Source organism: Megascapheus bottae, chromosome 1 (assembly GCF_031878675.1).
Source record: "Megascapheus bottae isolate mThoBot1 chromosome 1, mThoBot2.hap1, whole genome shotgun sequence".
In the NCBI taxonomy this organism is placed as follows: Eukaryota; Metazoa; Chordata; class Mammalia; order Rodentia; family Geomyidae; genus Megascapheus; species Megascapheus bottae.
The window spans coordinates 16240606-16268498 of NC_143509.1; the positions used below are offsets into that span (position 1 = coordinate 16240606).

General features: G+C 39.1%; 1 protein-coding gene across 5 annotated transcripts in view; it reads left to right on the forward strand.

The window, feature by feature from the left end:
* Lekr1 (leucine, glutamate and lysine rich 1) overlaps window positions 1-27893 on the forward strand; it is a 111865-nt gene that overhangs the window by 34826 nt on the left and 49146 nt on the right. For all 5 annotated transcript variants that reach the window (XM_090338104.1, XM_090338094.1, XM_090338077.1 and 2 more), the window contains 3 exons: window positions 10334-10453; window positions 19325-19500; window positions 24813-24998. In XM_090338104.1, coding sequence (XP_090194230.1) covers window positions 10334-10453; window positions 19325-19500; window positions 24813-24998 — 482 coding nt within the window. The remainder of the gene's footprint in view (window positions 1-10333; window positions 10454-19324; window positions 19501-24812; window positions 24999-27893) is intronic.

Here is a 27893-nt window from a genome sequence, read left to right on the forward strand (position 1 = left end):
TGAAGACCAATATGTCAGTGAATGTGACAATGTGATGAGTTGTGAGTACACTCTTGATTAGTTGTCTTGATGTACCTTTTGGATTGGCCTTATGATCTTATACAAGAAAAGTGTTAGCATTCAGTTTACCCAAGATAGTTACAACAGCAGTTCCTATGATGGAGGGGGATTGTTGATTGTTTCCCACACTGGAGAGATTGTCATTGGTTTGAAGTATGCATTGTGTTCCTTCTTAGCTGGGACTGTGCTGTGTACATTGGCATACCATGGAGTCTTCCAAGTCTAAAGCAGTGGGTTAAAGATGGACTTTGAGACAGATGGAAATGTCAGGAGCTGGAAGCCTGGAAGGACAGGACTAGAAACAATTCCCTGACACAGAGTGCAGAAGGAAGTCCTAGGTGGACTGACTCAATCCTGTGTTGCGTCTCCTCCACCAGGCACAGCTCATCTAGTTAGAAAAACTTCTTTCAGGCTCACTAAGTCTAATCTCTGTTCTTTTTGTTTGTTTGTTTGTTTGCCAGTCTTAGAGCTTTAACTCAGGGCCTGGGCACTGTCCCTAAGCTTCTTTTGCCCAAGGCTAGCGCTCTACCACTTGAGCCACAGCACCACTTCTGGATTTTCCTGTGTATGTGATACTGGGAAATTAAACCCAAGGCTTTACGCATGCTAGGTGAGCACTCTACTTCTAGGCCACACTCCTGGCCATAATCTCAATTCTTTTCAGGTATGCCTGTTATCCACTCACCTTCTCCCTATTTTGTTTCTTTCAAACACTATTAACGTAAACCACATTTTAAATAAAACTATACACAATTAGACAGCATTCTACTGTCAGATTCTGTTTGGGATGGTGGATACCTATCTGGTCTTGTGATGAACTTTACACATCAGTACAGTGCTTTAGTCTGAATCCCTCCTGCAAAATCAACATCCCTCCTGCAAAATGTTGAAGTATTAGAGTCAGGTGCTAGGGCACAAGCCATTGACCTAGCACTCAGGAGGCAGAGGTTGGAGGAGTGAGACTTCGAGTCCTGTCTGGACTTCCAAAGGGCTTCAATGCAAGGGCATCTAAAAAGCATTTGTGTAGTTGGTGCTGTGGCGTTGGTTGCTGTGCTATTCCTGTTTTTTGCTTGGTGGAAGGGGGCAAAGAAACCCCTTCTTGTCAGCTGTGAGGACAAGTAGCTATGGGTAGACAATTAGCAGCTTACCTCTCCCCGAAAGTGCTGCTAAAAGTCTGGAGGAGTTATATTCTGTCCTTGTGTGCAGGTTTGGTATCTTGGTAACGGTCAGGGTATATTCAAAAAATTTCCTATGACTTTGTGACCCATTGTTTCTGTCTTTCGCTCCGTGTGTGTGTGTGTGTGTGTGTGTGTGTGTGTGTGTGTGCACGCGTGTGCGTTTGTGCTGTCCCTGAGCTCTTATGCTTAGGGCTGGTGCTCTATCACTTGATCTACAATTCTATTCCTGGCCTTTTTGATGGTAGTTAGAAGTAAATGTTTCATACACTTTCCTGTCTGTGCTGGCTTTGAACCGAGATCCTCAGATCTCAGCTTCCTGAGTAGCTAGGATTACAGGCATGAACTACTGACACCTGGCCTCTCTGTATTTTTAAACATGCAAAATAAAAATTGATGTTTAGGGAAGTGGGGCTGTGGCTCCAGGGATAGGGCGGAAGCCTTGCTCTGAGGAGCTCAAGGACAACGCCCAGGCCCAGAGTTCAAGCCCTCACAACACACACACACAAAAAAAAGATGTTTATTTATTCTAAGGAATCCCTTCAATGAACAGCAGGCAGTCCTCCTTTTAATTTTCAGAGATACTATTTTACATGAGTTTTCAGTGAATTGTTAAACATCTTAATTCCAGGCAGTGATTGGAAGAATTAGATGAGGTGGCAAACAAGTAGGGACCCAGCAGAGTAGGACTTGCAGCGAACAGGAAGTGCATCTTTCTTCATGCAGCAGCAGTTGCTCCCTGTGGGGAAGGGGATTCATGTGAGGTGCATGTGGGCCTGCCATTCCAGAAATACTTAATTTTTATTTTACTTGTTTAAGTTGTTATACAAAGGGACTTCAATTCAATATATGAGTTCATGAGAAGGATGCATCTTGATCAATGTCACTTTTTCCATCGCCCCCTCCCAACAGCACCTACCCCTTAAGTTACCCGCCTCCATGTTCACATATTGCTTAAGATTTCAAGACATGCAAACAATCTACATTAAAAAAATATTTTAAACATTTTTGTGATGGTCACATTTTATTTCAAATGATTTTAATTGTACATATTCATAGGTTTCACTGTGTGTATGCATGATAGCCTATCTTAATGCAAAATTTCTGAATGTTTTCTGATGCTTAAAAAAAACACTCGAAGTCAAAGAAGACATGTTCAAATGCAAACTAAATTAAGCAGCTGCAAAATGGGGCATTGCAGAGCTCAGGCAAGTCTTCATCCCAGGTCATCTCTGCAGTCTGGTCATCGGAGAACCTTTTCTAAAACAATTAGCCTTTGAGGTTCCTAGCCAATCCATAAAAAGTGATTCTTATGAACCTCATCAGTATCCACTCAAAATTAAGAGACTGCAGCAACCTTGTTCCGTGATCTAAACATTCACATTATGCTTCCTATGGCATCACCACTGGGCAAGCAACTTTCAGGGCAGCAGACCAAAAGTCAAATAAATTCCTTCACTGCTGTCAAGAGTGTTTTGAACATATTATTTAATAACTCACAGTTGACTATTTTTCAGAGCATATGACTTGCAATGATTTTAATTTTGAATAATTACTACTACAAGTTTTTCTTATTTTTAAAGGATGAAATGAGCATAAAATTTCAAATTTTCTTTAGGCATTTTTAAATCTCATTATAAGTAAGCTGTGGTCTTTGGTTAGCAAGTAGTTATAGTAATTGATATATATATATATATATATTTCTTTCTTTCTTTCTTTTTTTGGGGGGGATTGAACTTGGGGCCTGAGCATTGTCCTTGGGCTTTCTCAAGACTAGAGTTCTACCCCTTGAGCACTCTACCACTAGGCCACACTCCTGGCCTAAAATTGTATTGTTTTAAGAAAAGCTGTACTGATTTAGGTCAATGGTAGGGGGGAAAATTGCTTTTTCCAACCTTTATTGAATACTTTTCAAAATATATTGGTTAATGATTGGTATAAAACTAAAACTACCTTAACAAAGATGTATTTTAGAACTAAGAATTTAAGAGAAAGATATAAGTGTCACAATAACCTTTTCAAATATGCAGAATAACCCTCAACAGTATTTCTATTTACAGATAGTTCTGTCTTAAGTATTGTTGCTATTGTGTATACTCACATGCTAATGCCATCACAGGTCCAGTGTTATTGTCCTGTTGGCATTGTAGAAGTTGTGTTACTCCTGGTACCAGGTAACAAGGTTTGTTTTTATGCCTCTATGCTCCTGACTTCTAACAAAATGAAGAGTTCTTCCTGTTTTTTTGAATCCTAAATGACCTATTTATAATTATCCAGGCTCTCAACCCTCCACTCCTACTTTCTTAAAAAGCAGTTTAATTTCCTATAAGTATTTGCCTGGTGGTTCATTCCAGAGGAACAGTTCTAGAAGTCACTTCTCCTAACAGGCAGGCATTTGTCGGTTTCTGAAATTAGCCACTCCAGGATGGAAGTACGGGCTTATTTGGGTTGATTTCTTTGTTGCCTCCTGATTTTCGCCTTGGTATTTAGATGCTTTTGCTTATGAGACCTGGGTGGATATAGTCCCCAAGAATCCTCAACCTCATTTGTTTTACAGTCTCTGAATTTCCCCCTGTCATCTTATTTTGCTATGAAACTAATTTGAAGAAAAGAACTAAAAAAATTAATCTTTAGACCTAAGTGCATAGATCACAGGTGATCTTTAGAATGTTTTCATTATGAAGAATATTGGCTGTCTAAAGGAGAATAAGAAACAACTCTCACTCCTTTCTCTCATCTTTGTTATATAGTACAGTGGCTCTCACCCAGTTGGGTTGACTTAAAGAACTGGGGGAGTAGGTAAGGGTGATAACTGTATTTGTTTTCTGAGTTGCATTGGCAAGAGGCTTATAATACCAGTCATCTGACTCCCAGTGAGGACTCTCTCCACTAGAACAGGCTGTTAGTCTCCATCTCCAGGAACACTCTCTGACTAGATAACATCACATCCTCACATCAACAGTGTTCAAACTGTGCAAAATTATGACTGCTAAGGAGAAATGCATACTTGCACAGAACGTACTGTATTGTAATATCTTGTGAATTATTTCAGAACGTTGATATATATAGTAAGAGTGAACATTTATTTGTGTCTCCATGTATAATTTTTAACCATATTGGTTTGATTTGCAGGAAGTAAGTGAATGAGGATAGCCAAAGCAGAGTGAACTAATGGAACCAAATTTCTCAGTGCACCCAGTCAGGGGAGTTGAGATATTATTCATGTGTAACATTCATTTGAAGAATGCTTGGGAAGGAAATGAGGACAAAAACATGAGAAGGGGTAGCAATGATTGTTACATAATGCACCTTCTATCTGGCGAATATAATGTAACCCTTCTATTAATTACAATAAAAATATAATAAGAAAAGAATGTTTGCCAAGAAATGACCTTGGAAAATGTTTTGTAAAAACACAAGCTGGGAGTTCTTTCCTAAGAGAATCTTAATACTTGAAATAGGCTTTTGTTAAAGGATGCTTAAAACACCTTTTTAAACAATCTTGGGCTGGGACCTAGCTCAAATGGGATCTAGCACAAAACTAGGCTCTGGGCTTAATCCACAGTTCTACAGAATAACACCCAAATCTATCATTCTGCAGCATATTAAATAAACTTAAATTTCTTTCTAATATTTCTAGGTATTTTCCCATTAGTAAACCTGTGATTTGCTTATCCACATGTATACTTTTTTTCCCCTTTATTTAACTTTACACTAGGCACTGATGGCTCATGCCTATAATCCCATCTACTCAGGAGTCTGAAATCTGAGGATTTCAATTTGAAGCAGAAGGGCAGAAAAGGCAGTGAAGCTCTCATCTCCAGCAAACTACTGGGAAAAAAAAAACCAGCCTGGTGGCTTAAGCTCTATCCTGAAACGAAGTTTAGGGGCCGTGTCCAGGCTCTGAGTGCCCAGGACTAGCACACACACACACATACACACACACTGAACTTTAATAGTCAGTGTTCAATATGTGACAAAGGAGCCAGGTAACTTGAGGGGATGGTGGGATTGGGAGACTTGGGGAAAATGATGAAGGGGAGACGTTGCTCAAGATGCTTTATCCTCACAAACTGACAGGTTGAACTGAAAGCCCGTTGTACAACTACATAAAATAAATTTTAAAAAGCTATGTCAAAATCTAATTATATAATTTACATATAATAATTTATATAATTACATAATCTAGTTGTTATAAAAAAAAAACCAAAACACTAAAGTCCTCTTGACTAGCCCTTCCAATTGAAGTTCTTCACCTAGGATTGCCCTGTTTTAGCATTGGCAACAATTGTAAGTTATAGCTTTCATTTTCTTGTGTTTATATAGTTTTGTCCTTCCTAGCATGCCAGGACTGTGGTTTGAGGCCAGCACTGGGCAAAACCTGTAGACCTGATCCTCATAGTTGGCTGAGATGGTGATGCCTGAGGGTGTGAAGGAAAAGCCAGTGCTGTAGTATTGACACCTGTCTGGAATGTGGAATGTCTGAGAGGAAAGCCTCAGGTGATAAGGGGAGCCAGCCAAGGAGAGAAACTTATAGTGGTAAGGCTGCAGTAGTGAGGCCTTGCCCTGGCGCCCTCACTGTGTCCTGGGGCTGGACAGGGCTACAGAATCCTGTTGTTATCCCGTAGCTCCTGCTGCTCTCCCACTGCGCCCTCTGAGAGTGGGAGAATGGTTTATTCCACCACTGTATCTTAGGAGTGCCTACCTTTTCTTTCCCTCTTTTTTATCTTTACAGAGGCTCACAGCTTAGAGATTGCCTTGCATCTCAGTAAAGAGTCTGAACTTAGATTTTGTTTTAGATTTAGTGTTGGAACTGTTGATTCTGGGGATTCTTGGAGGTGGATTGGATACATTTCTCATTATAAGATAAATATGGCCTTTTGGGGTAGAATGTTTAAAGAAACAAATTTGGGTATCAAGTTGACAGGAGGTAGGCTTAATCTTCACTGCAGCCTAACTAAATAGAGAGATGCCTGGGGTTAGTAACCACATCTCTGCTGGGTATCTGCAATACTCTCCAGAGATAGTTGGGTCCTGAGCTCTTGACCCAGGGAGAGGCCAGGCCTGATGAGTTCATTATATGATGGTATTATTGGGAGGTGGAGCCTGGTGAGAGAAATTAGGTCACTGGGGGTGTGTTATGGGGGCTTGCCTGGAGCCCCTTCCCACTGTTCCTGGCAATAAGGCAAACCGCATTGCTCTACTATGTCCTACTGGCCACAAAGGACTGCCACTTCTGAACTGGGAGCCACAATGCATCTTTCTTTTTTAATAAACCAACAAAAATAAACCATTATGGTATACTTTATCATTTTTAATATACTCATGCTTTTAAATTTTTTATTTTTATTATCTGTTAGTTGCTGTACAAAGAGGTTTCAATTCAGCATGTCAGTATGTGAGTATAGTGCATTTTGATCAATGTCTCCCCTTTCTTCCTTCACCCCCGCTGCCCCCACAACTCTACCCCTTCTTTAGTTTTCTTAATTTTGTAGGATATACATTGAACTTATGACTTCATTCTCCCCTCTTCTTCACTTTACTTTCCTACCCCCTCCACTTCCTTAAGTAAAATTATATGCACTTTTTTTTTGGCCACTCCTGGGGCTTGAACTCAGGGCCTGGGAAACTGTCCTTGGGCTTTCTCAAGGCTAGTACTCTACCACAGCACCATTCCAGTTTTTTCTGTGATATGCAGTATCAAGGAATCAAACCCAGGGCTTCATGCATGCTAAATAGGCACTCTACCACTAGGCTACACTCCTGGCCCCACCCAGTCTTTTATACCACAACTTAAACTAGATACATTCAATCTGTACAAATTACTCATCATATATGTGCAAGTCACTTTTTAATAGGAAAATTTGTAATAATTTTATACTTAATAAAGAACAACAAAAAAGCACCAGAGTTCACAGAAATCTAACCTGTCCAGTTAACACATCATATAACTATGGTGTAGTGATGAAGCCTACCAGAGCAACATTGTTACAATATTCACTTCCAGACTGTTTGATTTTTTTTTCAGTTGTCCTTTTCCTGTCATCCAAAATTCAATATGCAGTTTCTTTTGTTGTCTTTAGTTCTTTGATCTGTGATCGTTTCTCAGTTTTTGTTCGTTTCATGATCTGGAGGGCTTTGAAGAATACTGGTTAGTTATTTTATAGACTGTCTTACCTTGAGTTTGTCTTCTGATATCCATAATTGAGATTGTTCATTCTGGCAGAGTCCCACAGAAATGAAATGTTCCTTCCCGTGTGCTTGCTGACTGCTTGGCTTAGGTGCTCATTTACTAGGTTACTGTCACTTATCATGTGGCCTTTCACAGGTCCTTCCACAGCATAATTATAGTTTCCTTTTATAAACAATAAATACCTTGGGGTAGATGCCTTGAGACTATATAGTTGTTATGCTTCTTCAGAAAATTTCACCTGTTTTTAAAGCAACTATCAATAGAATTTGCCTGAACTAGTTGTTTATTGTGCTTTTCTAATGGTGATTCTCTCTTTCTCACTTTCCCTTTGATATTTATTAGTTAAAATTTCTGAGAAGAACAGCAGTCTCTTTTCCTGTACATTTATCTGCTCAGTTATTCTATCCGTGTGGATTAGCTCATTTTTGCTTTCTGGGCTATAGTCCAAGACAGTTTCACACAGCCTCACATTTGTCTCTCATGCACAGAGCACTCTGGAGGGTTTGCTCACAAAATGAGGGAACTAAAAAAGAGAGAAAGACTTCAGAAAACTAGTAGAATACAAATGACATGAAAAAGAGAGGAGGACAATTCCTGACATGAGAAGAAATCCCAGATGCTAGCCAATCAGACCAGACCCTAGGCAGACTAGAGCAGGAAATGGAGTGATCTAGAAAAGCTGCCTCCAGGGAATGCAGTGTTGTAAAGATTGTCTATTGAGAAAAGATGAGTAGAAGAAGACAATAATAATAACTAGAAAGAAGGAAAAAGATGATTTTAAATCCCAGGGACGACAAAAAATTGTATAAGACCATAATTGATGTCCTGATATAGTATGGTATACTGTGTGGTTCACTAGTGAAAATGTATTAAAAGCCAAATATAACTTAATAAAAAAGATTTTTTTGGCTGGGAATCTGGCCTGGTAGATTGCTTGCCTAGTATACATGAAGCCCTGGGTTTGCTTCCTCGGTACTACATACACAGAACAAGCTGGAAGTGGTGCTGTGGCTCAAGTGGAAGAATGCTAGTCTTGAGTAAAAAAACACCCAAGGACAGTGTCCAGGCCCTGAGTTCAAGCCCCAAGACTGGGGAGGGGAAAAAAAGGAAAGAAAAATAGAAAAGGAAAAGAAAAAAAGATTGGTTTATATGGGGAAGAAGAGAGGAGGAAGAGGGTCAGAGAGCAGATAGAGATGTGTAGAATGACCCATTTTCATTGGTGCTTTCCATACTTCTATTTTCCTCTCATTTTAGTAGGAGAGTTATCCAGGCACCCGAGTGCAGTAGAGGACTGTCTCTATGCAGTGAGGTGTGACCTGTGGCCTAAATTCAGCACACATTTTCAGTAGAACCTTGAGGGCATGGAGGAGGCTCTCATTCTCCTGCTACTAGGCTGAATTACAGTGTGATAATTGGAGCTTCACCCCCACCTTGTGGAATAAAGTATACAACAAAGATGGCAGCTCAGGGCATTGGAAGGGTCCTGATGCATTATAATGCAATCATCTCAGCATTGGGCTGGTTACCAATACGTTTTTGTTTTTTTTTCTTTTGTCGGTCGTGGGACTTGAACTCTGGGCCTGGGTGCTGTCCTTGAGCTCTTCAGCTCCAGGCTACCACCTTACCCCTTGAATCACAGTGCCACTTCTGGTTTTCTAGGGGTTAGTTGGAGATAAGAGTCTCACGGACTTTAGTGCCCAGGCTGGCTTTGACCATGATCTCAACCTCCTGAGTAGCTAGGATTACAGGCATAAGCCACCACATCCAGATCCAATATATCTGTTTTTATGTGGCATTACATATGTGTATAGTCATATTCACGCCATTCTTAGGTGTAGCAGAACCAAATCTTAACTCATTTGTATTTCATTAAAAAAATAATTAAAAGTGAGATATTAAGGAAAAGCAGTATAAACCTCAATGCTTAGTCACATTGAGGTGAATATTAGGAGAAACAGTTGTCTTTGGCAGTAAGAATTGGGACAGTGGCGAATAACTACTATTTTTTTCTTTTTTTCTTGTTTTGCCAGTCCTGGGTCTTGAGCTCAGGGCCTGAGCACTGTCCATGGACTTTCTTAAGTTTAGAGCTCTACCACTTGAACCTCAGCAGTACTTCCGGCTTTTTCGATGTATGTGGTACCGAGGAATTGAACCTGGGTCTTCCTGCATGCTAGGCAAGCACTCTACCACTAGGCCAAACTCTTTGCCCCCTATTTTTTCTTATAACTTTTTCTCTAATATTTACATTAAAAAATTTTATTGTAAGGGTGATATACAAAGGGGTTACAGTCACATAAGTCAGATTATGAAGACATTACCTTTTGAACAGTGTCACCCCCCTCCCTCATTCTCTCACAGCTTTTCCCTCCCAGTTGCCCTCCCCAAGTTGTATAGTTCTCTTCCAGCAGAATGATGAGTGCGTGTCCCTACTGAATGGGTTCACCCTTTGTCCCACTGGTCTGTGCTTCCTCCTCCCCTCCCCAAATCAGATAAGCTTAATACAAGACCAAGGATACAGAAACAAAAAGTGTAACAGAAGTGAATGAACCAGAGGAAAACAAAGGAAAGGAAAAAAAGATATTTCAAGTCAGGTATATCTATTACTTTAACAAAAATCACATAATGTTTATGTCTGCATGTTCATTGTAAAAATCTGAACTAAAGAATAGAAAGTAAAAGTCCTACTTTCCTCTAGCATTTTTTGCCCTTTCCTCCTGTCAGTTCTTTCTCCTCCCCCGGGATAATTGCTACTTGGTGTTTTTGTCTCCAGACATTTTTCTAATACCATCAGATAGTATATGTAAACATACATATTTTTTAAGACTTTTAGTTTTTTAGTAGATTTTAACTTTAAAATAGTATCTATCAGAGAATGTCTAAATTCAGATGTTATTTATGTTTTTAGAATTCAAGATGTAAGCATGCAGTTTAAAACTCAACAAAGTGAATTTCAGAAAGTACAGAAAGAATTTAGTCATTTGGAATGTGAATTAAAGACTAAACAAAGACAATCACAATTATTCAGGTAAGATTGCCTTAAAATAATTGAAAATGATAAAGACTAAAAGGTAAGTGGCTAGCTCTATAAACATTTGCATACTTCAGTAATATGATTTCTATATATCTGGTATGATTAAAACAATAGAAATAGTTTTGGTTTTCTATTTCCCAGTGTATTGATTTCTAGAGCCATCATGCAGTGATGAAAAGTTTTCTAATGGTAATAACAGGCCCCTAAATGTTAAAATCTCCAATGTAAGTGGTGTTAATTCTGCTTTCATAGAATCCAGTGTTCTCATGAGACTAGTAATTTCTTTACCCCCTAAAATGATTTTGATTATATTCAGTATATTTGTGAAGAAGTATGGTTCCTTTGGATTTGAGTAACTTTTACCTCTTAAGAAAGGAAATGTTAAACTAATAGAGTAAGCAGTAGTGATTCAGGGGGTGAGGGGAACACATTTAAATTACTGGACTACTCAGTCTTAATGTTTTTGTTTTTAATTTCCCAGTTATTACCAGAAACATTTTTAATACATTCTCTGGGCTAATTTTTTTTAATGTTATCTGATAATAACTTACTGAACATCTGTACTTCAAAATGCCTTGCATGTATCTGAAACTCAATAAATGAATGAATGGATGAGTTAATGAAGTCTGTTCACAGTATACCTTATGTTGGTGATACTAAGGTTTGAACTTAGATCCCATGCTTGGTAGGAAGGCACTTTCTCACTTGCACCTCACCTTCCTCCTGACTTGTGCCTCCACATAACAAGGACCACTGGTGTGGGGGGAGGCTAACTTTGTGCCTTTTGATTTCCTCCACCCCATGGGTAGAGTTACGCATGCTGCCGCTACCACCTTTGGCCAGATGGCCTCTTTTGTTCTTGAGTCCTTTTCCTGAAACCTGTAGAGCAATAGCTCTGTGGTGGCCTCAACTCTCCTGTTTCCACCAGGACCATCAGATTTTTTTTTTTCCAGTCCTGGGCTTGAGCTCAGGGCCTGAGCACTGTCCTTGGACTTTCTCAAGGCTAGAGCTCTACCACTTGAGCCTCGGCACCACTTCTGGCTTTTTTCTATGTATGTGGGGTACCGAGGAATCGAACCCGGGTCTTCATGCATGCTAGGCAAGCACTTTAACCACGAGGCCAAACTCCCGGCCCCGACCATCAGATTTTATTTATTTATTTTGCTTTGACAGTTAAGTTTCTAATACATGGATTTTGAAAACAAACCCTGAAACCACAGCAGCTCTCATGAACAGATGAATGTCAGTACTGTGGGAGAGGCTTTGTTACAAAAGCCAGCTTGTTTTCATACTTAGTTCCTCCAACACTGTGGAGGAAGTCCCAGCTGTTTGCTCATTCATGCCATTGTGGATGGGAGAACTGACTAAACGTTAAGCATGAGGAGTGGTTCATATAATTACAGTTGCTGTAAGATGTTATAAAACCGGCACAGTCCATCTTGTCCACATTGTTCCATGTCAGTTGCCATAGCTTATGTTCTTTGAGAAACATGTGCTTATCTAAAATTGCTTTTGTTTTTTATTCTAGTTTTGTCATTGTTTTGAACTGTGCAGGAAATGGGCCCAAGGCCTCATATATGCTGGACAACCATACTAACATAGGAAAAGGCACACTGGTTAAAAAAAAAAAAAAGTCCTGAGTAAAAGCCTTCTATATAAGTGTGATTTGCAGTTGCTTTTTACTTTTTATTCTTTGGCCATTTGTGGGGCTTGAACTCTGGGCCTGGACACTGACCCTGAGCTCTTCAGCTCAAGGCAAACACCCTACCCCTGGGCCTGTGTTGTCTCTGAGCTCTTCAGCTCAAGGTTACTGTCCTATCCTTGATTCCTCAGCGCCACTTCCAGTTTTCTAGTGGTTAATTGGAGGTAAGAATCTCTCACGGACTTTAGTGCCCCAGCTGGCTTTACACGGCGAGTCTCATATCTCAGCCTTCTGAGTAGCTGGGACTACAGGCATGACCCACCGTGCCCAGCTGCAGTAGCTTTTTGCGGTCTGTGGCTTATCTTTTCATTTTCTCAATGGTGTTTTCTTATTAGCGTACATCAGGTATATACAATAGGTATGGCTCATTGTAACATTTCCATACATGGAGACAATCTACCTCTCCCTTAGTACTCTCTGACTTCCCCCCTCTTTTTAAAATAATTTCAAAGTTCTATTTTTTATGAATGCAAACAAACTGCTTCCACTATGTTTGATGAAGGTATTTAATCTGTTTTCTCTTATGGATTGTGAATCCAGTGACATATTTAAGAATGGCCCAAACCAAAATCACAATGATTTCTTTCCTACAGTTTCTTCAGAAAGCTTGGTTGTGATCCATTGGAGTTAGTGTGTGTGAATGAGTGTGGTAAGAATCTAAATTCATCATATTTTATGAAGATATTCAACGTCTCTACATGCTAGAACGTCTCTTCATTCCCCAGTGAAGGTCTTTTTACACCTTTACCCAGAATCAGTTCACCATAAGTAAAAGGAAGTATCTCTGGGCACTTTCTTATTTCAGTCACCTGGCACCTTTTCTCCTGAGCAGTACAGATTTTTGAAAAATTTAAAATCTAAGAATGTAGTCTTCCAGCTTTCTTCTTTGTTTTTAAGATTGTTTGGGTACTATAAGTCTCTTGAATTTCTTTCTTTTTTTTTTTTCTTTTTCCTTGGCTAGTCCTGGGGCTTGAACTCTATGCCTGGACACTGTCCCTGAGCCTCTCTGTGCTCAAGGCTAGCGCTCTACCACTTGAACCACAGCACCACTTCTAGCTTTTTCTGTGTAAATGGTACCGAGGAATTGAATCCAGGGTTCTATGCATGCTAGGCAAGCACTTTACCACTAGGCCCCACTCCCGGTCCCCTTGAAATTCTATATGGATTTTAGGATCAGCTTGTTAAAACCTCCAGGTACAATGCTGAGCTTTTAATAGGTACGGCATTAAATCTATAATCAATTTAGGATGCTAAATAAGCATGGAACCTTTTAATCAGTGAACACGACATATTTTTCTATGGTTAATTTTCTTGAAAATATTTTAGACTTTTTCACTTCCTTTATTAAATTTGTTTTTAAGTATCTATTCTTTTTATGTATTATGAATGGCAATGTTTTCATAATCTTATACTGGGAACTGGTTATTGGAAGCATTCAGAAATAAAGTCTTTCTGTGTATGGCTCTTACACCCTGCTATTTTGATGAATTTGTTTATTAGCTTTTGAGAGTGTTGTTTAGGTTTTCTACATAGTGTAGAGTCTTCTAGTGTTCTCTGTCTTTTTGCCTTTACTCATATGATTGTATTTATATAATCATATGTGAGAGCGGATGTGAGAGTCATCTGCTCTCACAACTACTTCTAGGTTGTTAGTCTGGGGCATGTCATATAGCAGCCAGGCACTATCCCTATAGCTGGTGATTTGCCTCATACTCTACAAAGGTAAATTCACCATACTCCATACTCTATGCTCCATATTCTACAAAGGTAAATTCACCATACTCCATATTCTACAAAGATAAATTCAGATAGATTCACCACGAAGGAAATGGTACTCAAGTTCCAGAAGCTCTCTTCAAGACTTCCTTCCAAAGTTCTGGGCTGGCCTCTGGTGAAAGGAGATGGTTTGTTTCTAATTGTTTAAAACCCATCTTTTCAGTCTCATTTCCCTCTGTCCCATTTGTGAGGTCAGTGGGGGAGTTACAGGCTTGGGAAAGTCTTAGGAATGCTAAGTTGACTTGGGAATAGGTCACTCAGCTGCCATTTGGAAGGCAATCTAAAATAGCTTCTGTAAAAAGCAAAGGAATCACAGATTAAACATTTGAATATGTATGAAAAAAATTACTTTTCGACCTGGGTCTTGAGCTCTGGGTCTGGGCACTGTCCCTGAGCATTTTTTTTTTTTTGCTCAAAATTAGCACTCTACCTACCACTTGAGCCCTAGTTCCCTATCTAGCTTTTACTTTTGATGGCTAATTTGTATTTGATAATCCAGTCAAGCAGGTTAATTATTCAAATACATTGGAGAAAGATCTGTTTCCTACTAGTTTTACAAAGAAAAAGACACTAATAAAATACTTCTTCAAGGATGACCTTTAAAATAAATTTGTCAATTTGTTTCATGTTTAAATTTAAAATTGTCACTTTCTAAGAAAACTTGAAATGTCAAAAAATGATGTATAGGCCCAGAGTTTGGCCTACTGGTAGAGTGCTTGCTTAGCATGCATGAAGCCCTGGGTTTGGTTCCCTGGAACCACATACACAGAAAAAGGAGAAAGTAGTGCTGTGGCTCAAGTGGCAGAGTGCTAGCCTTGAGCAAAAAAACCTCCAAAGATAGTGCTCAGGCCCTGAGCTCAAGCTCCAGGACTGGCAAAAAAAAATGATAATATAAAAATATTGATAAGGATTTCTCTAAATCTGACAACACTGAATATTTATACCTACTAAGCTCAAAAGACTTTTTGAAGCTATTTTTAAAGTCTCTTGCCATGTTAAATTAGGAGGCTGTATAATCAGTCTCCCACATAAGCCGCAGAATTCTACTGTTTCTCATTTGTGGAGAAGATTTAGGGAGCAGATAGCCAAAAATTTTACACAAAAAAAGTATTGTAGAGCTGCTTAGAGGACACATGATTTTCCTATAGTTTAGGGTTCTAGAGAATATTTTTTCATATATTTTTATTGTAATTAATAGAAGGGTTACATTATATTCAACAGATATAAGGTGCATTATTTCACATACATTGATACCTTTCTCATGTCTTGGTCCCCATTTCCCTACCCCACCCCAACCCCTCATCTTATATCCTCCCTTCCCTATCAGACTTCAAATAAGCAAATACTCATATATACAATATATCAGATAACCAGGTGAAATACTGTAACAATATGAGATAACCAAGGGACAGCAAAAGAGATGAGAGATAACATAGTATATTAAGAACAACAATCACTCATTATATGGCTTTTGTATGGCTTTTGTTTCTGTATCCTGGAGGTCCTTTCATTTAGCGTCATTCTATATGGCCTTATAGGTTTTGTTCTCAATAGAACAAATCTCTGCTAGGAGAGCCCAAGGTTTCTACTGATTATACAACAAATGAGGGAAACCATTGAGCCTATGTTCCTTTGAGTCTGGCTTACTTCACTTAATATGATTTTTTCCAAGTCTTTCCATTTCTTTACAAATGGGGTGATGTCATTCTAACAGCAGCATAGAATTCCATTGTGTATAAATACCACATCTTGTTGATCCACTCATCAACTGAGGGACATTGGGTTGGTTCCATATCTTTGCTATGAGCTGCCATGAACATCATTGTGCTAATGGATTTAGTATGTCCTTGTTTCTGGACGATTGGGTAAATGCCAAGTAGTGGAATTGTTTTGTCATAGGGGAGTTCTATATTTAGTCTTTTGAGGAACTGCCATACTGCTTTCCATAGTGGTTAAACAAGTTTGCACTCCCACCAACAGTGTAGTAGTGTTCCCTCCTGGCTACATCCCCTCCAGCATCTGTTGTTATTAGATTTCTTGATCATGGCCATTCTAACTAGAGTGGGGTGGAATCTTAGAGTTGTTTGCATTTCTTTTATGGCCAGAGATGTCGAGCATTTCTTCATGTGTCTATAGGCCATTCTTACTTCTTCAGAGAAGACTCTCTTTAAGTCTTTGGCCCATCTTTTAATGAGATGGTTGTTTCTTTGAAGATTAGTTTGGGAGTGATTCAATTTTTTGAGCTGTTGATATATTTTAGATATGAGGCCTTTGTCCGTTGTATGGTTAGTGAAGGCCTTCTCCCATTCTGTAGGCTTTCTAGTTAATTTGCTAGCTATGTCCTTTGCCATGCAGTTTAATGCAGTCCCATTTATCCAGACTTTCTCTGATTTGTTGTGTTTCTTGGTCCTTATTAAGAAAGTTTCAACCTATGCCAAGGAGACCTAGTGTATATCCTATTCCTTTTTGTAAAGTTTTCAGGGTATCTGCTTTTACCTCGAAGTCTTGATCCATTTGGAGTTAATCCTGGTGCAGGGTGACAAAGAAGGATGCAGCTTTAGTTTTCTATAGGTGCTTAACCAGTTCTGCCAGCACCACTTGTTGAAGAGGCTGTCTTTCTTCCATTCTATTTTTTTTTTGGCTCCCTTATCAAAGATTAGGTGGCCATTGGTCTGTGGGTTAATATCTGGGTCCTCAGGTCTATTCCATTGGTCTTCAGGCTTGTTCTTGTGCCAGTACCAAGCTGTTTTGGTCACTTTAGCTCTGTAATAGAGTATAAAGTTTGGTATTGAAATTCCTCCTGCTTTGTTCTTTCTGCTAAGAATTGTTTTTGCTATAGGAGGTCTTTTATTATTCCATATGAAATTTTGGATTGCCTCTTCTATTTTTTTAAAGAATGACATTGGGATGTTGATGAGTATTGCATTGAATTTGTAGATAGCCCTTGGCAAGATTGCCATTTTCACCATATTAATTCTTCCAATCCAGGAGCATGGGAGGTTTTTCCATTTCCTCAGTTCTGCTTTAATTTCCTTTTTCAGGGTTTTAAAGTTTTCATCAAAAAGTTCCTTTAGGGCTGGGAGTTTGGCCTAGTGGTAGAGTGCTTGCCTAACATGCACAAAGACCCGGGTTCGATTCCTCAGTACCACATACATAGAAAAAAGCCGGAAATGGTGCTGAGGCTCAAGTGGTAGAGCTCCAGCCTTGAGAAAGTCCAAGGACAGTGCTCAGGCCCTGAGCTCAAGCCCAGGACTGGCAAAAAAAAAAAAGTCCTTTACATTCTTAGTTAATTCCTAGGTACTCTATTTTCTTTGAGGCTATTGCAGAAGGAGTTGTTTTCCTGATTGTTGCCTCGTTCCTCTCATTGTTAGCATAGAGGAAGGCAGTTGATTTTTGAGGGTTAATTTTATACCCTGCTACCTTGCCAAAGTTTTGAATCAGCTCAAGCAGCTTGGGAGTAGAGTCTATAGGGTTCTTTAAATACAGAATCATGTCATCTGCAAAGAGGGAAAGTTTCACTTCCTCTTTCCCTATTTGGATCCCCTTTATGCTTGCTTCTTGCCTTATTGCTCTGGCTAGGAATTTAGAGAATATTATTAACTTGTCAATTTTTATATGGAATGATTTTTCTCCTTTATAAGTAATTGCACACTTTTTACCTATTTTATGGTTATCACTTTTGTATTTTTTTTTTGTTGCTCTGAAAAATTTCATTGATTGAGTCTCCACAAAATGTGGATCTCCTCTTAGCTAATAAAGCTTGAATTTTCTGTCGGCTGGCTTTCTCCCTACAAAGATGTCTAAACCCACAGTGAGATTTCCTTTCTGTCAAGCATTTCTCTTGGCCCCAGGTCTGTAGTGTCATTGTCAGCAGCTATGCCCCAAACTCTTCTACTCTACATTCTGGCTTCTCATCCTCACATTTAGCTGTGTTTGCAGATTAAATCATCCCCTGAGGTCTGCTCACTCAGGGAGCCCTCTGGCTACACAGAATCACAGCATCCTTCTTTTTGGAAAATGGGACTTAGCCTTTGTGGATATCCGTCCTTTCTTGTGATCCCCTCTCTTCTGTGCTTCTGGCTTCTGTCCACTCACACTGTCACCTCAGCTATGTACATGCCCTGGTCCTCTTTATCTGCTTCCCTTGATAGTTGGTAGCACAGACCAATGCTGTCTCACATCTGCTTTCCAGCTGACCCCTTTCTCACCTAATGCTTTTCTGAAGTCTCCAAAGGACGCCCTCCACAATACCAGCTGCAGCCGACTCTACTTAGCCTTTGTCTGAGGCCTTGAACTCTACCTACTACTTTCTTCTTCAAAGTCTGCTGCCTTTTCTAATATTATTCCTTTGGTTTTTCTTCTAACTCACTGGAACCAGTTCCTTCCCAGTTTTTTTTTTTTGTTTTGTTTTGTTTTGTTTTTATGTCTGTCATGGGACTTGTACTCTGTGCCTGGGCACTATCCCTGGGTATTTCAGCTCAAGGCTAGCACTCTTATTACTTGAGCCACAGCACCACTTCCAGTTTTCTGGTGGTTAATTGGAGATAAGAGTCCCACTGACTTTGGTACCCAGACTGGCTTTGAAATGTGATCCTCAGATCTCGCCTCCTGAGTAGCTAGGATGACGGGCAGGAGCCACTGGTGCCCAGCCTCCATTTTGTTTCTGTTCCTTAAATGTTAGTGCTATCCAGTGTGTTATCCTTAACTCTTTTCATTTCCCCATTCTTCCAGCTCAGAAGTGGAGCATATTTGTTGATTACTTATTTGTTGATCATGTACAATGTGGCAGATACTAATGAGATTATGAAGCACAAGAAGAATGCTTCTACCCAATAGATCTTTGTCTCAACAGAGACATATATACTGATCAAGCAAGTATACTCCTCTGGTTGCAGTTAGCATCTTTTTTTGCTGAGAATGCCCTCCCATGCCTGTATCTTGTTTGATGATTAAGGAAACAATAACCAGAATATCTGAAGTAATGAAAGATGATAAAAAAAAAGTGAGTTTATTTTGAGCTGTGGAATTTGATGAGGCAAAAGTTCAGATCGGGTACTTTGAAAAGTGTGTTACTCCAGGTGTTACATCATATATACCATAAACTACTCCATAAGTATTTGTTGGTAAATTTAAAAATTAATAGGATAAATGTAAATGAAGGTAATTATCTTTTTGTAATTAAAATAGTAACAAAATGGAACTGAGTTGGCGTGCTTATATAACCAAAAGAGATACTGCTGGTTTATACCTGTTGTCTTAACATAGCTTGAACACCTTTCCTTTTCAAAACTGTCTTCATTTAGACAGTACATTATGTGATTATTCTAAAACCATTTTGAATAAATATGTCTTGTGCTTATTTTCAAATTTTTAATTTTTCATTCCAGTCAAAAATTGTCAGAATATAAATACTTCTGGGATAAGACTCTTTCATTACTTGCTCTTACCAAAAGAGAACTAAGCAGTATTAAAAATGAAATATGTGATAATTTTCAAATCTGGACTTCACTGAAAGGAGAAGTTTCTCTACAAATTAAATCCATAAGTGAAGCAGCCTTGGCAGGTTTGTTATGCACATTTAGAATGTAATTGTCTTTTTATTAATAAAAATAATATTTTAATTAAAAATAATACTTCATGGTATTTGGTGGGGCGTGGGACTCACTTTCTAAAACTATTTGTGATCGGTATAGTAGATTAATATTAAGATCTGTGGACCCTAGCTGGGTGCGGATGTCTCACGCCTGTAATCCTAGCTACTCAGGAGGCTGAGATCTGAGGATCCTGGTACAAAGCCAGCCCACGCAATACAAAGCCACGCGACTCTTATCTCCAGTTAATCACTAGAAAATTGCAAGTGGGGCTATAGCTCAAGGGTAGGGCAGTAACCTTGAGCTGAAGAGCTCAGAGACAGCTCCCAGGCTGTCTCTTGAGAGTTCAAGCCCCATGACAAAAAAAAAATCTGTTGACACTGAAATGCAGTAATTTTAGGCTGCTACAGGTAAGTCATGATGCATCTATCTTGAGCTTTGGTCAGAAGTCTTATTATTCTGTTAAAGGAACCAATTTGCATTAAAAAATTTTTTCCCTTAATGTCATATTAGATCAGCCTCCAACATATAATCACTGTAATTACAGACAAAAATAACTATCTGAAAACAAAATCAAACATGCTGAGAGGGAATGTCAAAACTGAAATAAGTCATACTACAAAGTGAAAAGATGACTACACAGCCTTCTGGAAAAGGCAAAGCCCTGTATCACTGAACAGGCCAATGTTTGTCAGAGGTCTAGGGCAGTGCCATCATGAACACATGCTATAACGCATTGGTCAAAACTCACAGAATACACAACACCAAAAGTGAACTTGAAACTGAATTCTGGGTAATACCAATGTGTTACTATTGGTTTATCAAATAAGTGAATAGGAAACAACATTGTAGTGCAGGAGGTGTGTGTGTATGTTGTGTACACACATGTGTGAGGACAAGAAGTATATGGGCATTCTCTACTTCTTGCTTACTTTCATTGTGACTTAAATCTCAAATAATATTCTATTAAAGAATTCCTTTTTGCTTATTTAATTTTTTTTAAAGACTGTTGGGTTGAGAGCAGGATAGTTTACTCCATGCATGGAAACAAAAACATCTGAAAGAAATATGTATTCTTTTGGACCTGAGAACTACAGGACAGAAACAGGACAGCCAGGACACTTGGGAATATCTGGAGAAAAGATTCTCAGAGAAGCAGAGCTTAAATGTCATATATAATCCAAATGTCTGAGATATCCCTGAAGTACCTGTATATAAAGAAGAGTTTATGCAACTCACAGAAGACTACAATAATTGGTATTTTAGCAGATACTTCTCCTGGGAGAGACACATCATGCAGCTTGAATTTAGCCCTAAGAACTGCTTAGTAAACAAGACAAAAAAAGTCAAGACAGGACTTTTGCCTAGTGGTAGAGTGCTTGCCTAACATACACGAAGACCTGGTTCAATTCCTCGGTATCACATACATAGAAAAGGCCAGAAGTGGTGCTGTGGCTCAAGTAGTAGAGCTCTAGGCTTGAGAAAGCCCAAGGACAGTGCTCAGGCCCTGCATTCAAGCCAGGACTGACGAATGAATGAATGAGTAAATAAATAAATAAATACAATGAAAAAGTCAACATTTCTTTGAAGCAATTTAACAGTTGTACCTATTTTCTATAACCTAATATGACGACCAGGAGACAATCAAAAGTTATTTTGCAAAAGAAATAGAAAGGTATGGCTCTTCCCCAGAAAGGATAGCCAGCCAGTAGAGACCTATCTCTGATTGCTGTAGATGAGTCAGAAGCTCAGAGGTAGAAATGTATACACAGATCATGTGTTTGGCTTACCAACAAGAGCTTAGAGAACGTGACAGATGGGCGTGTGGGCTTGAAGTTTTATTATTTTCAGAGTGTTTTTCTCCTTAGTACTGTGAGCACAATCAGAGCCCCAGGGGGTGGTTACAAACATGTATAAGTACACACAAAGCTTGACAGGTGCAGAAGCTTGCCATTTAGAGCTTCTTTGATCACTTTGTTCTATACCTAGCAGTTCTTGTAAATTCACAAATTAGAAGTTTAAGAAAATATTCTACATCTTAAGAGCCAGCCTGGGCATAAAAGTCTGTGAGAGACTCATTTCTAATTAGCTAACAAAAAACAGAAGTGGAGGTATGACTCAAGTGGTACAGTACCAGCTTAGAGTAAAAAAAATCAAGTGAGAGCTTAGGCCCTGAATTCAAACCCTAATATCAGCACATGCAAAAATAGGCTTATTTAATATTCTATTGCAAAGGTTTCTTCCTTTTTGAATGTATAACTAGTGATATATTAGAAACTGTTTAGAAGCTTTACTCAAAGCCTTTATTTAGATCCTAGTTTAGGACATCATAGTAGAAATTATGGAGGCAATAGACAAGGAATAAGTGAAAACCTCTGCCCTGAAATAACCCATAGCCTAGCCTAGTAGTGGATCATATTTCTGTGTGATCAGAGCTGTACAGGTGGGTAAAGTGGTGTGAGTTCCAGGAAGATCAAGGCCACATCCATACCAGGTAGGAAAGGTTACTGTGGACAGGCAGCATGAGCCGTGACAGGCCATGCATACCATGTATACAAGGACAGGATAAACTTCTTCCTAGGGTGGCGCCCAGCCTCAAGGGGTTCATCACCTCCAAAGGTCACACTGGGACGTGAGTAGGAGACAGTATGGTGGTGAGTGCAGGACACCATGGCTATGGGAAGTGGTGCCTCCTAACTTCACCTCTGCTGGGGTCCAGGCTAGAAGCATTGTAGCCCCCATGCTCTTTGAAATTGTGTTGTGTTTTTTCATGAACACATGGGAATAGAATATATTTTACACATATATTTATATTACAGTCTAGTTCTTTAAATGTCAGATAGAAAGTCACACTGACAGTAGTAGTTATTTTAGGCAATGTTCACTAACAGCTTGCTAACCTAAGCATAGTCATTTTGGCAAACGATAAGTAGGTGACAGCATGTGTTCCCTTGCAGTGTCATTGTGACTTAAGCATAGACACATACAGGTACCACATGGCACAGTTTATTTCACTATCAGAAGCCACCTCTAAGGCTTCAAAAATGCTCAGGAAAACTTTGAATATGAGGACAACTAAAACATTTCACTTTCATTAAGCTATATTGTATGTATGTATTTGTGTTGTTTTTGCATGCTAGAATTGAACCCATGGCCTTGCATGTGTTAGGTGAATACTCTACCACAGAACTATACCTTCAGTTCCTATCTTCCTTTAAAACTTGGTATGCTAGCATGTTGGTAATTATCCTCTGAGGAAAATGGGTATGTAGTCATGCATTTTTAGAAGGGTATTAGCTATTCTTTTTTGTTTGTTTTTTTTTTCTCAGTTATGGGGCTTGAACTCTTGGCCTAGGCGCTGTCCCTGAGCTCTTCAGCTCAAGGCTAGTGCTCTACCACTTGAGCCACAGCGCCACTTGCATTTTTCTAGGGTTAACTGGAGATGAGTCTCACAGACTTTCGTGTCAAGGCTGGCTTTGAACCATGATCCTCAGATCCCAGCCTCCTGAGTTGCTAGGATTACAGGCATGAGCCTCTAGTGCCCAGCTTAAAAGCTTTTTTGTTTGTTAGTTTGTCAGTTGTAGAGCTTGAACTCTGGGCGCAGGCACTGGGATTAGCTATTCTTAAGGGAATGATATCCCCACATAAAATAACCACTGGACTATCGTAGAACCCTATGTATTTGGACCCTGCCAATATATTTCTCTATGTTTCTCCTATTTGAATAAAAACTGAAAGTAAAAAGTTGCCAGGCTCTGTTCTCAAGCCCCAAGTCTATGGTCATGTGATGTTTTCCTTGGACTACATTCTTCATCTGGCCCATTACCATTCCTGAGGAAGTTCATCCCTAGGCTGTGGTCTACACCCACTTGCCTAGCCATATTGCCTCTGCCACGAGGTCTGTCCTGTGTCTCTACTTCCTGTCTTTCCTGGTCCCCATAGCCATAATCTGTACCATGGTAGCCCCAAGATCAATGAACCAGGACAGTCTCTTCAGAAAGCCAATTGTATCTGAACCCACCATGTAGCCCAGATAGTACTAACCAAAGAAGGGAATGCAAAGTAAACTCTCAAAACAAAACAAACTGTCCAGATTTTCACTGGGAGGGCATCTTCATTTATTCAGCAAACTGTGGTTATACAAATCTTAACACTGTTGTATTTACTAAATGTATGTTCTTAGTTTTTCATGGTGGTTTATGGCAGCAGTAATGGTAATTATTATGATGGAGGGTACACTCCATGCAACTCCTTTCAATGTGTATTTTTGTTTTGTTTTGTTTTGGTCAGTTGTGGGTCTTGAACTCTGGACCTGGGCGCTGTCCCTGAGCTCTTCAGCTCAAAGCTACCACCCTAACGCCTTGAGCCACATCACCACTTTCAGTTTTCTTGTGATTCATTGAAGATAAGAGTATCACAGACATTTTTTTTTAGTGCTCAGGGCTGGCTTTGAACAGCCATCTGAGAATCTTAGCCACTGTGCCCGGCATTTTTTTTTCAATTTTTATAAAATTGGCACACTTAAATCTCAGAGGTTAAGCCTAATTATTATGCTTTAATAAACAGTTTTCTGCCAGGTAATTGATGCAATCTCATCTTGAGGGATAGAGTGCTATGAAAATTGCTACAATATATTAGCTCGCAAATACTTTCTGATTGTAAATTTATTCATTTTAGGTACTGCAACTTCCTAATCCTCTCTTCCCCACTCTATCCCCTGCCACCTTTTGTCAGTTTCTGTAGAATGACTCTTGTGCCTGTCTACAAGATGACTACTGAGCCAACCCATGCTAGCACATTTAAATTTACTTGTCTGAGTCATGTTGCCAAGAAAGCAGTGTTTTTCAGTAAAAGTCAGATGACAAAGCTAGTATGTTTTTCAGTCTTGTGGGTATGATGGCACATGCCAGTCTCAGGCGGGGAGGCAGGAGGATTGGGTAGCTATAAGTTCCATTCTAGCTAGGGATGTACAGTGGGACCTGTAGAGTTTAAAAGCAAAACAAAACAAGATAAAACAAGACAGCATTGCAATTTAGTATAACTAAGGGCCAAAGAAATGATCATTACATTGTTTCATACATTACATAGCAATATAGCCTCCCTTCCTTTCCCCAGCTCTTTGGGAATCACTGGTAAACTCCAATTTAACCTTTTAATTGGATGTTACACTCTGAAAAGCGATCTTGCCTTGGCTTCGTTAATTCATTTTCTAAAAGAAAACATTTCTCCAAAATGTTTTATGATTCATTATTGCCCATTTGTAAACTTTGAATTTTCTTTGCAGAAATAGATGTGCTGAACAAAAGTTTGACAGTATCCCAGAGAAATAAGGTATGCCTTGAAGAAGAAATGAAAAATCTCAAACTCTTATCAGATGCAGCCATACTAAGATCTCAACAGATTCAGACATCTAGACAACAGGAGGTCAATTTGCAAGCCAGATGCTATGATTTACAAAAGCAAGTACTAGGTAAAGAGAATTTATTTATTTATTCCTCTTGTTCACAATAGTCATAAAAGAAAACATTTAAGTTTTTTTTCTTGCAATCACAAGGAAGTCTTGTTTTAATTAATTTTTCTTGTAAAAATCCATGAAGTGATCTCTGTGTCCATGGTAGAGTTTTGCTGTCATCCCTTCTGATTTGGCTATCTTAAATGTTAAGACTTAAGTGGTTGGATATATTATTAAGGACATCTCCAATTCAAAGAAAGACTTCAGAAGAAAGTGGGTTTCCTTTGGTCTATACTCCCATCCCCCAACCCCAGCCTAGGGAGCTAAAGGAATACAACTGATGCTGTTATGTAAGGAAATCATTTTTTTCACTTTAAACTTTGCACTTCTAAAACTTAAACTTTATGAGCAAAGTGATAAGCTTTGAAAACCTAGTGTGGAGTACAAAACCAGTAATTAAGATGTTCTAGATGCTGTTTTGTTGTTGTTGTTATTCATGGGGCTTGAACTCAAGACGTGGGTGCTGTCCTTGAACCTCTTTATGCTCAAGGCTAGTGTTCTACCACTTGAGCCACAGTGCCACCTCTGCATTTTGAGTGGGTCATTGAAGATATGAGTCTCACAGGGACTTTCCTGTCTGGGCTAGCTTTGCCCTATGATCCTTAGATCTCAGCCTCCCAAGTAGCTAGAATTACAAATGTGAGCCACTGGTGCCTAGCTTTCTGTACATTTTTTAATGTACTTTCTCATATACATTTCCATTTCCTGTGAGAAATGCATACATACCTTTTCATCTTGCAAGATGAAACACTATGCCCATGAAACACTGATTCCTTCTCTCCAACTCTCTGTAGCCCCCTTTCTACTTTCTGTTTCTTTTTTTTTTTTTTTTTTTTGCCAGTCCTGGGCTTGAGCTCAGGGCCTGAGCACTGTCCTTGGACTTTCTCAAGGCTAGAGCTCTACCACTTGAGCCTCAGCACCACTTCCGACTTTTTTCTATGTATGTGGTACCGAGGAATCGAACCCGGGTCTTCATGCATGCTAGGCAAGCACTTTAACCACTAGGCCAAACTCCCGGCCCTCTACTTTCTGTTTCTATGAGTTTAATTTCTGTAGAGTCTACATATAAGCAAGATTACTCACTAGGTAGTGGATTGGCTAAGTCTGTAGGTTCTGTGTTTAAGTGCAGGATTACTGGGTGATGGATGGCTGTGTCAGTCTGTTTCTCTTAGCATGACATTGTCTGGGTTGATCCATGTTTTTCGTTTATTCATTCAAGTGTCACTGGACATGTTGATTGGACCCATCTTTGACTGTTGCAAATAATGCTGAGGTAAACATGAGCCTGTAAAAATCTCTTCAAGACCTTGCTTTGAATTCTTTTTGCTATTTACCCAGAAGTAAGCAGCTGGAATCTGTGAACACTGTGCCTGCTGTCACCCTAGGGGCCAGGTCATTTTACATTCCCACCAGTGTGGTGTGCAAGAGTTCCAATTTCTTTGCAACTTCACCAACAGTATTTTCTGTTGGTCATTTGTATAACTTCTTAGAACATTGTCTGTTCTAATCCTTTGTTCATTTTCACTGCGCACGCAGTTGTTTGACTTTCCTTGTTTGATTATGCAAGTTTGTCATAAAGACTGAATGAGGTATGCGATGGTCCTGTCTCCAGGCGGCCCTTTCTCCTTCGTGATTGTCTCTTTTGATATGCAGACATTTTAAAGTGTGCCACAGTTCCCTTGTGTTATTTTTGTTTTTGTTTCCTGTGCTTTTGATGTTACCCCCCAAAATAATTATGAAATTCAAGATACTGATGCTCTTTCCCCATGTTTCTTCTTAAGATGAATACTAATTTTTTGTCAGTCCTCTGTTTTTCTAAATGAAAAAGTTGAAATTTGTGTTTAGACCCTTTGGCAGGCTTCATAAATTATAAGCAAATACTGACAAACTTTCAAGGAATAGAAAATTGTAATTTTACACCATATTTTTGAAACAACCAGAAATTGGGGTTCCTTTCTTAAGTCATTCTATAAAGACAGAAATACTATTATCAAAACCAAGCAAAGAGATGAAAACAAAGGAGTACTATAGGCTTGTTTACTTTATGAAAGTGGATGTGGTGGTTTTCACAAAGTGTTAACAAATAGAAATGAATAGCGTTGCTATGTGCCGAGTACATAATCAACTCCGAGGACAGTTCCTTTGAAATATGAAGCAAAATACAATTCTCTGCTTGAGAATCCTTGTAAATTTTTCCAAGCCAGAATGTGTTGAAGCCAGCCCTGTGCCTAGGCTGTCCTGTTCACTCCCTTCTCCACCAAGTCACATGCAGAATAGTTGTTGACATCTCATTGCCAATCACTGTGCTAATCATTGACATGTATTATCTCATTTAATTGTCAAATCACTCTGGGAGTGAGCCATTATGACACTCCCCATAACTAGTGAAGAAATTCAGCTTTAGTGAAGTTAAGTGGCCTATTTCAGATTTTACAGTATGTAACAAAGATAGACTATGCCTTATCCATGACAAAGCCCAGATTAAAATAATTAAATGCTCCATTGCTTTTGATATGTAGTTTGTGGTATGTGTGTGGTATTTAATAACTCTTCCCAGTGGAACCTGGCATTTTAGAATCTGGAAACCATTTCTTTAGGGACTTTTCAGGGGACTGGACATGAGTGGTGTTTATTAGAATAGGTGGCCCCACTTTGTAATGGGCCTCCATGTAGAAAGCGAGTGAACTTTGTTTTTTCCCACCTGGCCTCACAAAGACAAGAAGTGTGAAGGTTTAAGGAGGCACACTTTAAAAAATAACTTTACTATGACTCTATAGACATACATTTTATTTCATAAATTAATATTTCTATGACATACAAACCCTTAGCCTAATTTTGATTAAGTTCTAAATA